Source organism: Vicugna pacos, chromosome 25 (genome assembly GCF_048564905.1).
Source record: "Vicugna pacos chromosome 25, VicPac4, whole genome shotgun sequence".
NCBI classification, from domain to species: Eukaryota; Metazoa; Chordata; class Mammalia; order Artiodactyla; family Camelidae; genus Vicugna; species Vicugna pacos.
This window is the reverse complement of record NC_133011.1, coordinates 23,857,501-23,871,592: the sequence shown is the minus strand read 5'-3', so window position 1 is coordinate 23,871,592 and position 14,092 is coordinate 23,857,501. Positions and strand designations below refer to the sequence as shown.

Here is a 14,092-nt window from a genome sequence, read left to right as displayed (position 1 = left end):
ACTCAATAAAAAAAAGTTTAAAAAAATAGAGAAAAAACAATAAAACACCTTTTTAAACATTAAAAAAAAAAAAACAAAGTTAAGAAATTCAGAAATTAAAACATTGATGAGAAGCCCAGAGTGGTCAGTCAACAGGACTGTTTTCATTCAGTGAGACACAAACCAAGATCTCCCAGAGGACACTTTGAGGTCCCTTTCTTTATGGAGTTTATAGAAGTCCTGCGGTTGTGGTCTCCTGGACAGTAAGCAGCCCTCCGGGATGGTCTCTGATCGTGCCCGTGCTGTGCTCTTCCCAAAGCCTTTCCAGTGACCGAGCTTGGCTCTCTGGGTTCGGGGCAGCTGGGACTGATTACGACATGGCATCTAGGAAACTTGTACATCTGACATTTGTCTTCTAGAAAACCATCAGCCTGTCCGCAGCTCCTGGGAACTGCCTCGTCTTTGATTCCCTCCTTGAAGGCTGAGTAATCCCATTTCCCCGCCGGACAGGAGGGGCTGGGTGAGGTCATTATGGCGATTCACAAGCAACATGCTGGGCTGTAGCTCCCAGAGGAGCTTGAAATATTGATTTTATGCATGTCATGCTAAAGACTGAACGGTTGTAGTCCGGCTTTATATATTACTTCTCGAAGATTTAAAACAAGATGGCTTTGCCACCAGCATAGCTGACATATTTTAATTAATCTTTATGAAAAGAGTTTGACATGTTTAAATGAGCTCATCCAAAGAGAATCAGATATCCTTCTCTGATATTGAATATATTGGAATGAAGCATGGTTTATGAAGAAGAGAAAGCGCACTTTTATTCCTTCATTTTTCTTGGGTAGTTCTGTCCTCTGCAAAATGGGTTATGATCTAGAAAGTCCGTAAGAGTGTGTTGTATGACATATGTTGCTATGCCTTGCAATACAGAGAAATGGGTGAACGCCCACTCTAGGATGATGGGGTGACGTCCATTCGATGCAGATTGTCTTCTCCAAGTTCTCTCGTGGATATTGCTGCAGAGCTTTCTAGAGAAGACTGGAAGCCACGAAACTAGGGGGGTGCTCTACTATGCCTTTGGAAAAGTTAGGCAATTAAAGGCTTACGTCATTTGTGGGAAACATGACTGATGGCTCAAATGAAATTATTATAAGTTATTTCTTTTGAGTTTATAGGTTGCGTATTTTTTCTCTCAAGGGCCAGAACCATTAACTCCAATGTGAGAGTGCTGGCACTCTAGGGGATCATAACAAGTGAAATGGGCTGAAAAACCAGTACCTCAGTGGGCAGTTATGAGCACTGAATGAGATAAAGTGTGTAAGGATATTTGGAATGGAAATCAATCTAATTAGAACTGAAGTTATCCCTTTAGGATGGTGGAGCATAAATCAGACCTAAGACAGAGTTGAAGGCTCCTCTCTCAATAATTCTAGGGTTCTTGTTTCTACAAAGGGTGAGGTTAAAGTCATGCTGAAAGGAGACATACCATTTTTCATGATACCAGGATAGACCCTGTTTTTTGGTTTTGACTTGTTTTGTTTGTTTTGTTTCTGAGGCAAAATCAGTCCTTGCCCTGAGTTGCTCCCCTTTTTAAGGTAAACTCACGAGGATGTCAGCTGAACCCCTTGATGGCAGACGATAAAACTTGGAACATTCACTTTTTGCCTTATTCATGGGACTCTGACCCAGCTCTGTCCTCAAAGTCACACAGGAACAAGTAGAGAAGAACCTCCATTAGCTGCAGGCTAATATCTCAGGCACTAAGTTTATAAAAGTTAAGTAGAGACTTTGTTGGGAGAAGGTGGAACTGTCTGAGAGACCAAACTGGACATTGGAGTGGAGGATTTGAAGGAGGGTTGTTTAAAAAAAAAGAGAAGAGAATGTTAAGGAAATATAGAGAATTCATTTGAAGCACTCTTTTTTCAAGGATTTCTTTTGCTAGTGAGGCATGGAGGAATTCGTAAGGTGGGTAAAGTTACTCCCTCCTCCAGTTACTCTGTAATGTTGTTCTGAGCCCTACCCTGCCTACCCTTTTGTGTGCGCCCGTGATGGTCCGGGATATTTGGCATGAGTAAGAAAGGTGAGGTGGTTCTCAGGGAAGAGAAAGTCTCAGTCTCCCACTCACCTTGGGGACTCTAGTGGTGATGCAATTGGGGGAAAGGATTTCCCCAGTCTTACCCCTCACCCCACTGCAGATGACCAAATGAAGCTCTTATAAGTATCGGGATGATGGCAGCAGGTCAGAGACCCAGAATCTAGTGGCAGAACAGTTCCTCCCAGGCTGGAGACAAAATACAGTTGGATTGGGTACCCTCCATAGGCTACAATGAATATCTTCTGTGATAGAAAAGGAGGATTTTGCAGTATTTCAGCTTTGTAAGCACTCAGGGAAAATGTCAGATTAATTCATTCTCACATAATGAAATACCATGTCTTCATGGAATTAAATTTGGAGATGCCAAACATCAAAATTGTGGGGCATTTTGCATATCACCTTCATGACAATACCCTTACATACACTGGTTGCTTAGTAAATATTGTCTTGTTAAGTTGAATCAGGATAGAGAACCATTTTGTCCATGGAACCCTTGCCTTCTTATCACCATACGGGATACTGGTGGCGGGAGGGTAGAGCTCAGTGGCAGAGCACGTGCTTAACATGCATGAGGTCCTGGGTTCAATCCCTAGTACCTCTATTAAAAATAACTAAATAAATAAACCTAATTACCTCCCCTCACCCCAAAAACAAAACAAAACTTATAACAGGTTGTAAACTTGTAACAGAAATTTGATACCATCTTCCTCAAAACACAGAAACATATCCAAACCCAAGGTAATTGTCTTGTCTGCCAGTGGTCATTTATTCTTTCAGCTAAATGACTCACATTGCTTGATCATTTTCGCCTATGATCCAATTTATAAAAATCTCTTCTCAGCTTGCAGCACAGTTAGGGTACTTGAGCTTCATACGAAAATGTCTACAAGATGACAAACATTGACTTTTCCGCTTATTTCTCCCTCAGTCATGCAGAGGACTGAGACCTGTTTGCCCAGTGGGCTTTCTCAAATATCCAGCATCTGGATGATGAAAAATTTGAATTCATATTCAGGTGTCTTGAAACGTAGACAGCTAATTGTCCCTAATAGTAACTTATTTCAAATGGAGATTTAGAGTTTATAAACAACTTTTATACACATTTCCCCCCAAGAGTTGAAGAGTACTACCTTCCATAAGCCACTGTGGACTTATTCCTGAACAAAATTGGAAGGTCTGGTGGCAAAGGAAGATCTCTAATATACAATGGTACTAGAGTTGTTTGTTACTCAGACCAGGGCAAAGGGAATGAATGGACAATGTCAATGAACATTGTGCTGGTTTTAAGTCTAACAGTTTGAGTGAACTATCCAGTTCCTAGACTTCTGATGCACAGCTTGGGAGGAAGGGGGCCAATCAAGCTGGCCAGGCTCACAAAGATGAAAGGGGCAAATTTAGACAGAGTGTGGCAGGAGACCATGCATCAAAAATCGGGCCAGGATAAGGCGGTAAGGCTAGGAACAAGAATCAGTAGAAGCAATGCAAACTGAGGCACAGAACTAATAGGAGGGTTGCTCAGGACCAGGAAAGGAAGCACAGAGCAGTTGGTGTGGACAAGGTGTGAGGTCTGGACCAATCCCAGAGATAATAATTAACAAAACTCTCCAGACTTTTAGCATCCATTTTGCAAAGTGTAACTTTTATTTAAAGGGTCAGGGCATGACAGTCATAAAGTGCCAGTTCTCATCTGTTCATCAGTTAGTACCTTTATCTAACATCTCACCCCTCCATCTAACGATCCTGCCATCCTTCCATCCATTTATCCTTTTATTTTTATACATTTACTGAGTACCATTTTGTGCAGAATGATCGTTTAACATTTTGTGGAGGAGTGAAGGGAGTTGAATGCAACCCGTAAGGTGTTACCTAGAACTTATAATGATTTCAGACTGAGCGTGGGTCTGCTCAGTGGACTCTATTATTGATGGATAAAGACTCTTAATTGTGCTTTTATAGAGATTTCTCCTGTGTTTTCTTTCCACTCCTCAAGTTTAGGGGTGATCCCAAAGATGGTTTACTATACTTGGTAAGGGGGAGTTCAATGGTTTCACCTAGGAAAGAAGCCATCAGTGGGCAGGCAGAGCAGATGTCACAACTTAATGTCATCCTGGTGGACCAATGGATTAAGAAGTGCCTGCACTTTCCAAAAGTTTTTGAAGAAAAGAGGCAAGAAATTGGTAAGTCGGAGAGAGAGAAGAGAGGAAGTCAAACATGAAAGCTTGGAAACAAAGCAACACCCGTTAATACGACTTCAGTGGTTCCTCGTGAGCTGTGATGCGTCGACCACCCTTTAAAACTGAATCATATACCTAGATGGGGAATCTGAAATAGCCAAGAACATGTAAATAGGCTTTTATTCTGTAGAAGACACCAATCTTGAGTAATTTAAAATTTGGCCAAATGCCTATGAAAGCTCTGGATAATCAATAAAAGCACAGTTGCCTCGGGCTTACTGCCCACGTGAAACGTGCTACATGCACCCAGCTAGCCAGGGTGGGGGCAAGGGCTTGGCTGGTACTTTATTTTTCAGAGTGAGACTACAACTCAGGGAACACTCAAGTCAAATACTGCCATTTTTTCCCCGCTCAGAAAACAACAAAGTACCTTCTCCGGACATTTTCAAAGCTATTCATCAAAGAAGAGAAGGACACAGAACTGAAAGAGGAGTAGAAAACTGGTGGGGAAAAAAATTTCATCCAACTCATGAGATTTAAGGGTCTTGTAAACCCACAGTCCAATTATACAGGATTGAAGAGATGTGTCAATCAACACAAAGTGTTGGGAAACAAAAATGCCCGTGGAAAGGCAGGGCTTTGTGTTTTTAAGGCAGGTCATATAAATAATTCTTGGACTTTACTTTTGTCCCGAGGTTGAGTGATCTATATTGCATTAACCATGGTGCGAAGTTCAACACTTTTGTCTAAGAATCTGTGTTCCATGTTGCAAGAACTTACCTGTGGCCACCAACCTCATGTCACAAGAGGTATATGGTCAGAACTTAGACAATCTCAAGCTTTGATCAAATGAAAGTATTAACTAATTAATACATTTTTCTTAAACAGTATAGGTTAATTTAAAAAAAACTGTTAGTAGTCTCTTCCAAATGAATGACTTGTTTTTAATATATTGAATGGTCATCAACTAGTTAGTAACTTGGGTTATAAACAAATTGTTTGAATGAAATGTCCCATTTCAAAACACGGTCTGACCAATTCAATGACTGTCTATAAAGCTTGGCATTTATAGAGGCACCTTGGCATCTTATTTCAGCCCAACAATTCAAGCTGTCCTGTTAAAAAAAATGTCAAATTCTTTGGCAGGATATTGTTTTAATAGCTGGTTTCCTGTGTGATTTTTTAATATATTTACCAGATTGGGGGATGTTGTAGAGACGCAGTTTTAATTAATATCTTCATTGTGGATTTCATCACTGCAGTGTCTAGAGAGAACAGAATAAATCCGAAGGCTCTGCTGGTTACTTTCTAACCCCAAAACAAAACAACCCCTCCCCACAAAAAAAATTGGAAGTGCTTGTGTTGCAATGAGTTCAGCCTTTAGAAGATTATTATAATAAAAGAGAAAAGGAGAAAGAGGCAGGCTCTTGGGAACTGATGGTAAGTCATGCTACAAGGAGTCTGGTCTCTACAGCCAGGCACCCCTGGGTTTGACTCCTTTCCAATCTCATCTGTAAAACAGGATAACAGTGCTCATTTTGGGTTGTTGTGAGGGAGAATAAAGTTATAAATATTTATGAGTGTGTCCTAGGTCAATTGAAAGAATTTTTTTGTATCTTTTTAATATGTAAATTAATAATACCTCTTACGACTTATGGCTCCTAAAATGAGATAGAATTTGGAATTATTATTATCACTGATAATCTGGCCAGGTGAAGGATGGAAGCAAATATGAGAGGCTTCAGTATAAACATCCTTCTGAAGCATCAGTTTTACTTGAAGATTCAGGTGGGAAAAATTGAATAAGATAGCCAAATAGACATTTTGAATATTGTTTTTATATTTAAACAAACATGGATCTATTAAAGAGAAGTCAAGATTTATCTGAATTTTTAAGGGAAAACTGTGGCCGTGGCATGATGCCACAGGGACTTCGGCTTGAAATGCTGGATTTCTGTTGTGGGCATTCATTATGCTGAGCTGTGTGGAGTCAGGTGAGGGAGATGTTTGAGAAGCTTGGTGTGAAGCAGTGGCAAGAAAACCAAACACGGTTCCTACCCTCATGGGGTCTAATGTGTGCAGTGTGAGACAGACATGAAAATAAATAGCAGAGGTGGGGTGTTTTAGAGGCTAGGATAGAATTGCAATAAGGAGCCGTTAGGCACAAAGGTGGGGGTGGTCAGTTCTGTTGGGGACTTACAGGTGCAATCGAGAGGATTTCTAAAAGAAGGTGACTTACTAGCAGAGAATCATTCTCACCACTGAACTTTCAGAGGAACTAGAACGCACATTTACTGGGATCTCCTCTGCCAAGGTCCTCCAAGGATTTTGTGGGTGGCAGGACAAATCTGGGTCAGCTTGGAGCTTACTGACCCTTGTTTAACCCAGGCTAAGAACCCTGGAACCTCTTCCAGACTTCTGAATCTATGCTACAGAGCTGGCTTCTCAGATTTTGCTAATAAAATGTAAGTCCAAGCAACATCCTCTTCTTGGATTATGAAACATTTATTTCCAAGCTCCTTCCAGTGGAGCTGGTGGTCTGTTCATTCAGTGAAACTCTGCCATTTGAAAGGAACTGTATATTCTTTTGTAGAGCTTCCTGGGTTGAAATTCAGACCTTCATTTTCTTGTCCTAAAGAGAAAGATATGTACCCTTTAGGAGGAATTGTACAAAGTTGCCATCCTCACCCTTTGCACTTCCTGATTATCCTCGGAACAGCTGGCTTAATGTAACAGCAATTCACAGTCCTCAGCTGGATGGCTGCAGAGAATTCTTCATTATTCAGAGTTCAGCAGTGCCAGCAGTGTTATTGAAGTGGTAACTGAATTTGGTGAACCCTCTGTGGTCAAGACAGCAGAGCACTGCCTGCAAGAATCATGTGGTGTGGTTAAGATGAATGTATTTCCAACAAAAATGAATCTTCAAACTAAGCCTGAGAGCACAAGGCCAAAAGGACACACTGTTTTGATGATTTGACTTGTGATGTTGAGCATTTTGGAGTGAAACCCGTTCAGAAGCAAGTCAACGTGAACCTACAAGGAAGATGCTGGGAGAGAAATCTAACACTGCCCAGAAATCGCCATCAAAAGCTTTACTGATAATCCCATCAAGCACAGATATGCATACGGCAAATGATTTGCCGGCGTAAAGATGTCCTTGCTGCATTGTCGAGCTGGATCCTTGTGGGGTAAAGGAAAAATGCCCAAGTAATTTTCAATGAAGTGTACTTTATCACTAAACAGCAATTAAGTGCTTTCAAACTTTCACATTCACAGAATGATCCCAATAATCTCACTACTTTGCAATGCTATTTCTAAAAGGGAACATTTATAGTTTGGGAAAATAGCACAAAAATGAAAACTGTTGGAATTGTTTTGGTTGCTGAAAATATACTTGGCCTCAGTCGCTGTGGCACTGTAGAAAGGAAAGGGCTTTGGCTCTGAGCTCAGGCAGACTCTGAGTTTGAATCCCAGCTCCTTCATTTACTGTGTCCTTAATAGGTCATTAACTTCTTTTAGTCTCTTTGTCTTTTCCTGTAAAAATGAGGTCAGTAATGTCTACCTCTGAACATGACATGCATGTTCTACTGGATACTTATATTAACAGCTGTCATTTGCAGGCCTACTAAGTGCCTGGCACGGTCAGTGCTTATGAACACGTATTATGTTACAAAAATATGTGGTCGATACTCAGGGCAACCACCTCATCCCAGTTTGCCTGGGACTATCCTGATCTTACCACTGGAAGTCCTGAGTCCCAGGGACTATCTCAGCCCAGAGCAAACTAGGGTGACAAATTCTCACTATTACGGTTTCATCTTAACAGGTGTGGAAGCTGAGACTCAGAGGGTGTCCAATTGTCTAATATATCAACAGCTGGGAAAGAAGAGCTCCAGCGTTCAAACCCAGGCTTGAACAACTCCCAGGCCTGCCTTCTTTCTGCAGCCCTAACCTTTGCTTTGTAAGTATTGCTTCCCTTGCTGTATTACTAGAACGTTCTGGATTTAGCAAATATTTGTAGATCAGATCACATCTTTTCAAGTGTCTGAGATTATAATTTCAGGAAGGCATGTGGATGTTGGGGGTGGGGCGGAATGATCTCCAAGTGAGAGTGATAAAGCGAATCATAGTGATAGTGATGCTGAAAATGATAGTTTAAAAGCCTAACATCTATTTCAAAGAACATTCTGGCTTTTGTCAATGCTTAGTTCATTGATTCATTCATTTATTCACCCCTCCATTAATTCATTCAGTGGGTATATAGTGAGGTCCTGCTGGGTGCCAGGTACCAGGGCAGATACAAAGAAGACTAAGATGCTGGCCTCAAGATGCTCAGTGTAATGGGATTTAAAGCATCAGCTGTAAAACAGTGTGAGAACTAGGATGACAGAGGCAAGCCCTACATGTTCCAGCCCCTGCAGTGGCATCATCTCCTGCCTCCCCTCACAGGTCTTTTTTTGTCCTTATATTGTTAAAATATTTAACTTATTTATTATTGTATTATTTAATTATTTTATTTTGGTGGGGGGGAATTAAGTTTATTTATTTTTAGAGGAAGTACTGGGGATTGAACCCAGGACCCTGTGCACGCTAAGCATGCGCTCTACCACTTGAGCTATACCCTCCCCCTTCTCAGATCTGTTTTTAATGAAGCTTCCAGCTTATTCCAGGCACTGGGCTTCTTGTTCTAGCTCTTATGTCTGCCTGGAAGGTCCTCTCTCCTAATCTTGGTGATTCAGATTTAAGATGAAATATTACCTCTTCAGAAAGAAGCTCCTTGACTACCTCCAGCTAAACTAGCCACCCAGAAATTCTCTATTAGGTCACTCTATTTTAATGATTTCTTAGGGTTTATTTATCACCTTTATTATTTATCTTCTTTGACTTTTTGTTTACTGCTTTTTGCCTACTTTTGCCAATAGCGAGTAATTTCCAAGGAGAAAAGTAACTTGTTTATCTTATTGTTTGTTTTATTCGCAGCTATGTTCTGGGGGCTTAAAACAATGCTAAGCACACAGAAGCAGTCAGTAAGTGTTTTTTGAATGAACAAAATGAATGAATTGATAAATATTTTGGATGCCGGAGGGGGCAGCCAGCTCAGCATGAATGAGTAGAGGTGTGAAAGGGAATTATGCTCGAAGGGATATCTGAATTCAGACTGACTTTTTTTTTTTGGTCTGGTTATACAGCTAGTATGCTCTCAGTTTTAAAAAAGTAAGGAAATCCAAAAAAGGGAACAAAAAATGAGACCAACTTGACATAATTACTAATAATATTTTGTTGTCCTTTCACTCCTAGTTCTCTCTTCATTCGTACTCACTTGTGAATGAAAACAAATCACTCTTTTCATAGTTCTATGCCTTGTTTGGGGTAAATATTTTCTTACATTTTTCACTTTAAATGTTGCTTTGTTCTTCATCATAATGGATGTCCCGGGACTAATCTAGCCAAATCTATATTGTTGGACCTTGGAGTGTTTCCATTTTGCCACTAGGAACGACATTGGGTCGAACAGCCTTGCAGACAGATAATCTTTGTACGGATCCATGTGACAGCTTAAAGTAAAAGCAAGAGGACTTTGATTTGAGTTCTAGACCCACCATTTTCTTTTAACTGTTTACTTTGAAGTTTTTAAAAGTTCCCTCAACTGTACAATGGGGAAGAGTGCCGATTTCATGGGACTATTATGCAAATTAAACAATGTAATTTCATAGAAGGATGAAATCCGTGTTAGTTTCCTGTGACAATTTCCTTTGAAGAAGCCCCTAGAAGTCAAATTGGCCTTCCACTCTATCTTAAAAGACAGCTAGAAACTAGCTAATGAGATGTTTGGGAAGGAGGTGGCAGCTTGGATGAGTGAAGTTGGGAAAAAGAAAATTTTTTCTTTTTTTCATTATGAAAGAACTAGAGACCCACTGCACCAACCAGAAACTTTAAAACACTGACCCTCTCACCGCCCAGATGGCAGCCCTGCTTACTGTTGTCTCTGTATCACGACTGGAAATGTGCTTTTCTGGGCAGAGAGCAAGAGCAGGCTGATCAAGCTAATGCTGGCATACATGTACCCCAATGTTCATAGCAGTATTGTTTATAATAGCCAAGGTACAGAAGTATCCTAAGTGCCCATAAACAGATGAATGGATAAATAAGATGCAGTATAGGTGTGTGTATATATAAATATACAATGGAATATTACTCAGCCATTAAAAAGAATGAAATTCTGCCGTTTGAAACAATGTGGATGGACCTAGAGGATATTATGCTAAGTGAAATAAATCAGAGAAAGACAAACACTATATTATCACTTATAAGTGGAATCTAAAAACTAAAATAAATGAATGAATATAACAAAACAGAAACAGACTCATAGATACAGAGAACAAACTAGTGGTTACTAGTCGGGAGAGGGAAGTGGGGAAGGGCAAGGGGTAAGCGATTAAGAGGTACAAACTACTACGGGTAAAATAAGTATAAGATACAAGGATATACTGTATAGCACAGGAAATATAGCCAATATTTTATAATAACTTTAAATGGAGTATAATCTATAAAACTATTGAATCACTATGTTGTACACTTGAAACTAATATAATATTGTAAATCAACTATACTTCAATTAAAAAAAAATGCTGGCCATTTAAGCTTGGTAGTTGGGAGGATGGAGAGCACTTTAACTAGATAAAGAAGCCAGGGAGGTGAGTTTTGCTTGGTCCAACCACAAGTTCCATTTTTAATATATGGAGGTGTCTAGCAGGTTGTCCAGAGAAAAAAAGTCAGGCTCCAGATATTGGATTGAGTAAAAAGTGTGGAGAATATCTGAGACCTTGGCGATGAAGATCACTGAACTAAGTAAGAGCTGTCTTTTGTTTTCCTTCTGATGCGAAGATGTAAGCTCATCTAAAAATATCCACTTTGCTGTTAATAGATGCTGTCGCTTGGTGTGTCTAATTAAACAAGCAAATTTTAACTTAAATCTTTATATTTTCAATAAACAACTCAGAAGCCCAAAAGTAACAGCAGAGTCACACGTTTATAGGATCATATTTATTTAGTAATATCTGACAAATAAGAGAAAGTAAAAAGATATAAAAAAACTGTATAATTTATATTTATATAAATACTTTAAAGGAGAAAAGCTGAACACATATGGTGACATTAGAAGGATGTATACATTTATGTTTGCCGCCTATCTTAAAGCCTGACAAATTAGATACAGGTAGATAGACACATATATCTTGCTCATGAGTTTGCTTAATTAAGGATAAGTTTGGGGCATGTCTGCAATCATTCTGAACGCCCACAGAGTTTGTGGTATCTTGCCACCGCAGTCGTATTGATTTCATTCTTCTTTTTCAAAATTCCACTACCAGCATATTTGGAAGTCATCAAAGGTTGTGATCAGGTGCTTTGGGCCTCAGTTTATAATCAGTAAGATGAGAAAAAATCTCTTCTGCCATGAGCTGCTTCTTCTGAATTAAGAAACTAATGAGCCCCACCCAGGCGCCTCCAGCATATATAAACGTGGAGCCTGGTCATCTCTGTAATAGGGGGAGTTTTCTGTTTCTGATTAGGAAAGGAGTCAGTTTGTCTGAAATGGAGCCACTTTATGACACCAGGGCACTTAATGAACAAGCATTCCATTACTGTAAATCAGCTTGTTTTCTACGTACACAGAAAACGAATCATCTCTGGATTTCAAGTTGAAGAGCTCTGTGTTCCTTCGGATCTTGGAATTTGAAGTTCAGAGTTGAGCTACGCAAAAAAGAGTGCTCAACAGAGAACCCTTGGGTCAAACTTTAACCTGTGGTGAGATACTTGTATGATAACACACTCAGTATGACCTTGGACTTCACTGTGTCATTCATGACAGTGACCTTGTCTTGAAATTGCAACATGTGTATAACAACATGAGTGTAATGGGATACAATCTACACAGTAAAACATATATCTGATTTCTAATATTTACTTAAGTTTCATGTATAGTAAAACACCACAAAAAGGTAAGTTATCCTTAAGCACTATCCTGAGCTTACCCTGGTTCCAAGTTTACAGTTAATCATATCTTTCAATGAAAAACAGACAGATATAACTGACCTCATAGGACCACAGAAAATACATGAGACTCAGAGGTGGTTATTGATTCTTTGTAATTTTTCCTATATTCATTTGATGGTGGGTAGCTACAGTTTGCCTCCGTACGTGTGTGTCTCAAGGGACATATTACATTTCCCCTCTGCTGGTGTTTGGCTTTAAGTCTTGGAGGAAAGACTCATTGTTATGAGGACAGTTGTTGTGACAGGTGCAGGTCCCAATGACCATCACTGGTTTCTTGATGATCTGCCCTGGGGAGCACTGGAACTCCACCTGGATGGTTTTGGTGTTGTGGGGGGTGCAGCACCGGCCATCGCTGCAGACCCCGCAGAACCTGGGCTTGTAGGTATGCAGGCTCGTGCAGTTCTCGAACTGCAGGTGGATGGCTTTGAGTGACTTGGTGGTGCGGAGACACTTTTTCCCTTTCTGAGAAAGAAGAAAAGGAGTGAGGCGTGAAATGGCCACCGTTCCTCCGAGGGATCGTTTTTAGGTATCTGGAGTAACTTGCTATCCAATACCCATCGCTCTTTCTCCTTTGCTAACAGAATGTTAATTTTGTTTGAGTAATGTGGTCTGCTATAGGTCTTTGCTTCCACAGACTTTCTGGGAGCTTGAGATGGCATTGTGACAAAGTTCTGGCCACTGATATGTAAACCAAAGGATTCTGGGAAATCGCCTGCCCTGCAGGCAGGTGCAGTTCTTAATTACATCCTGCATTCCTTTTGCTTCCCGCCTAGGTGGAAACCATGTCTAATTATGTCTAACCATCTTTTGACCATGTAGCATATGCATGAGGGTGGAAGCATAAGCATGATAAAGAAATCTGCTTTTTTCAAGCCGCCGTCAACAGGCTTTGGCATTGTTTTTAGCCAAATATATTCTTAAGTATTAAAAAAGGAAATCAATCTGGTATCACCGCAAGCCTATTTATGTTTCAAATAGTTTTTAAACGTTAACTCGTTTCACCTTACTAACAACAATCACTCACCCAAGGAGAATCGTTCACATAAGTAACAACTTTTATAGATGAGTCTCCGAGGGCTGAAGTGCTCAGAAAACACCCAGTAACTGAATTTGTCTGACACAGAGCCCATTCCTTCTACGAGACTGTGCCCTCAGGAAAGACTGGGACAGTGGGATTGAAGGTCATTTTCCATGAAGGCGTGGTAAGTGGAGAGCTTACTCAACATTCCATCAGTACAGTTGATGGAAAACCCCAACATGGATCATTTGGTAAGACACTGATTGTATGTTAATTTCCCACCTAGATTTCTTCACCTAATTTGTCACGATTCTCCGCTGCTTCTCACTTTCCTAGACACAAGCCCACAGCTTGTGGAGTGATGAGACTTGGAATCTCTAAATAAGTGGCTTTCAAGCTTTCAGGGGGCATCCAGAATCATCTAGGGAATTTACCAAAACACACACATTTGGGTCTCACACCCAGAGTCTCTGATTCAGTAGGTTCCATGCCAGCCCCCATAATTTGCATTTCTAACAAATTCTTAGACGATGCTTCTAGTCTGGGGCCACACTTTGAGAAGCACTTAAGCATTTAAGCGTCTTTCGGTGATAAGGAAGTCATGATTATTATGCTAGTATTTCCCTAGATTACAAACAAATTTCTGGGATCTTTATGAAATATATATGTATTATAAATGAATGGCTTAAATATAATCTCTCCCAATATCAAACTGGGTGCACATTAGAAGAAAAATAAACATTTGGGTAAAAGAAACAATAGAAAAAG

The 14,092-nt window shown here is 40.1% G+C and overlaps 1 protein-coding gene across 1 annotated transcript in view; it reads right to left on the bottom strand.

Moving 5' to 3' along the window:
• Nucleotides 1-12,381: 12,381 nt before the first annotated feature.
• CCN3 (cellular communication network factor 3) overlaps nt 12,382-14,092 on the bottom strand; it is a 6,461-nt gene continuing 4,750 nt past the window's right edge. Inside the window, exon 5 of the mRNA XM_006211431.4 lies at nt 12,382-12,768. Coding sequence (XP_006211493.1) covers nt 12,472-12,768 — 297 coding nt within the window. The 3' untranslated portion in view covers nt 12,382-12,471. The remainder of the gene's footprint in view (nt 12,769-14,092) is intronic.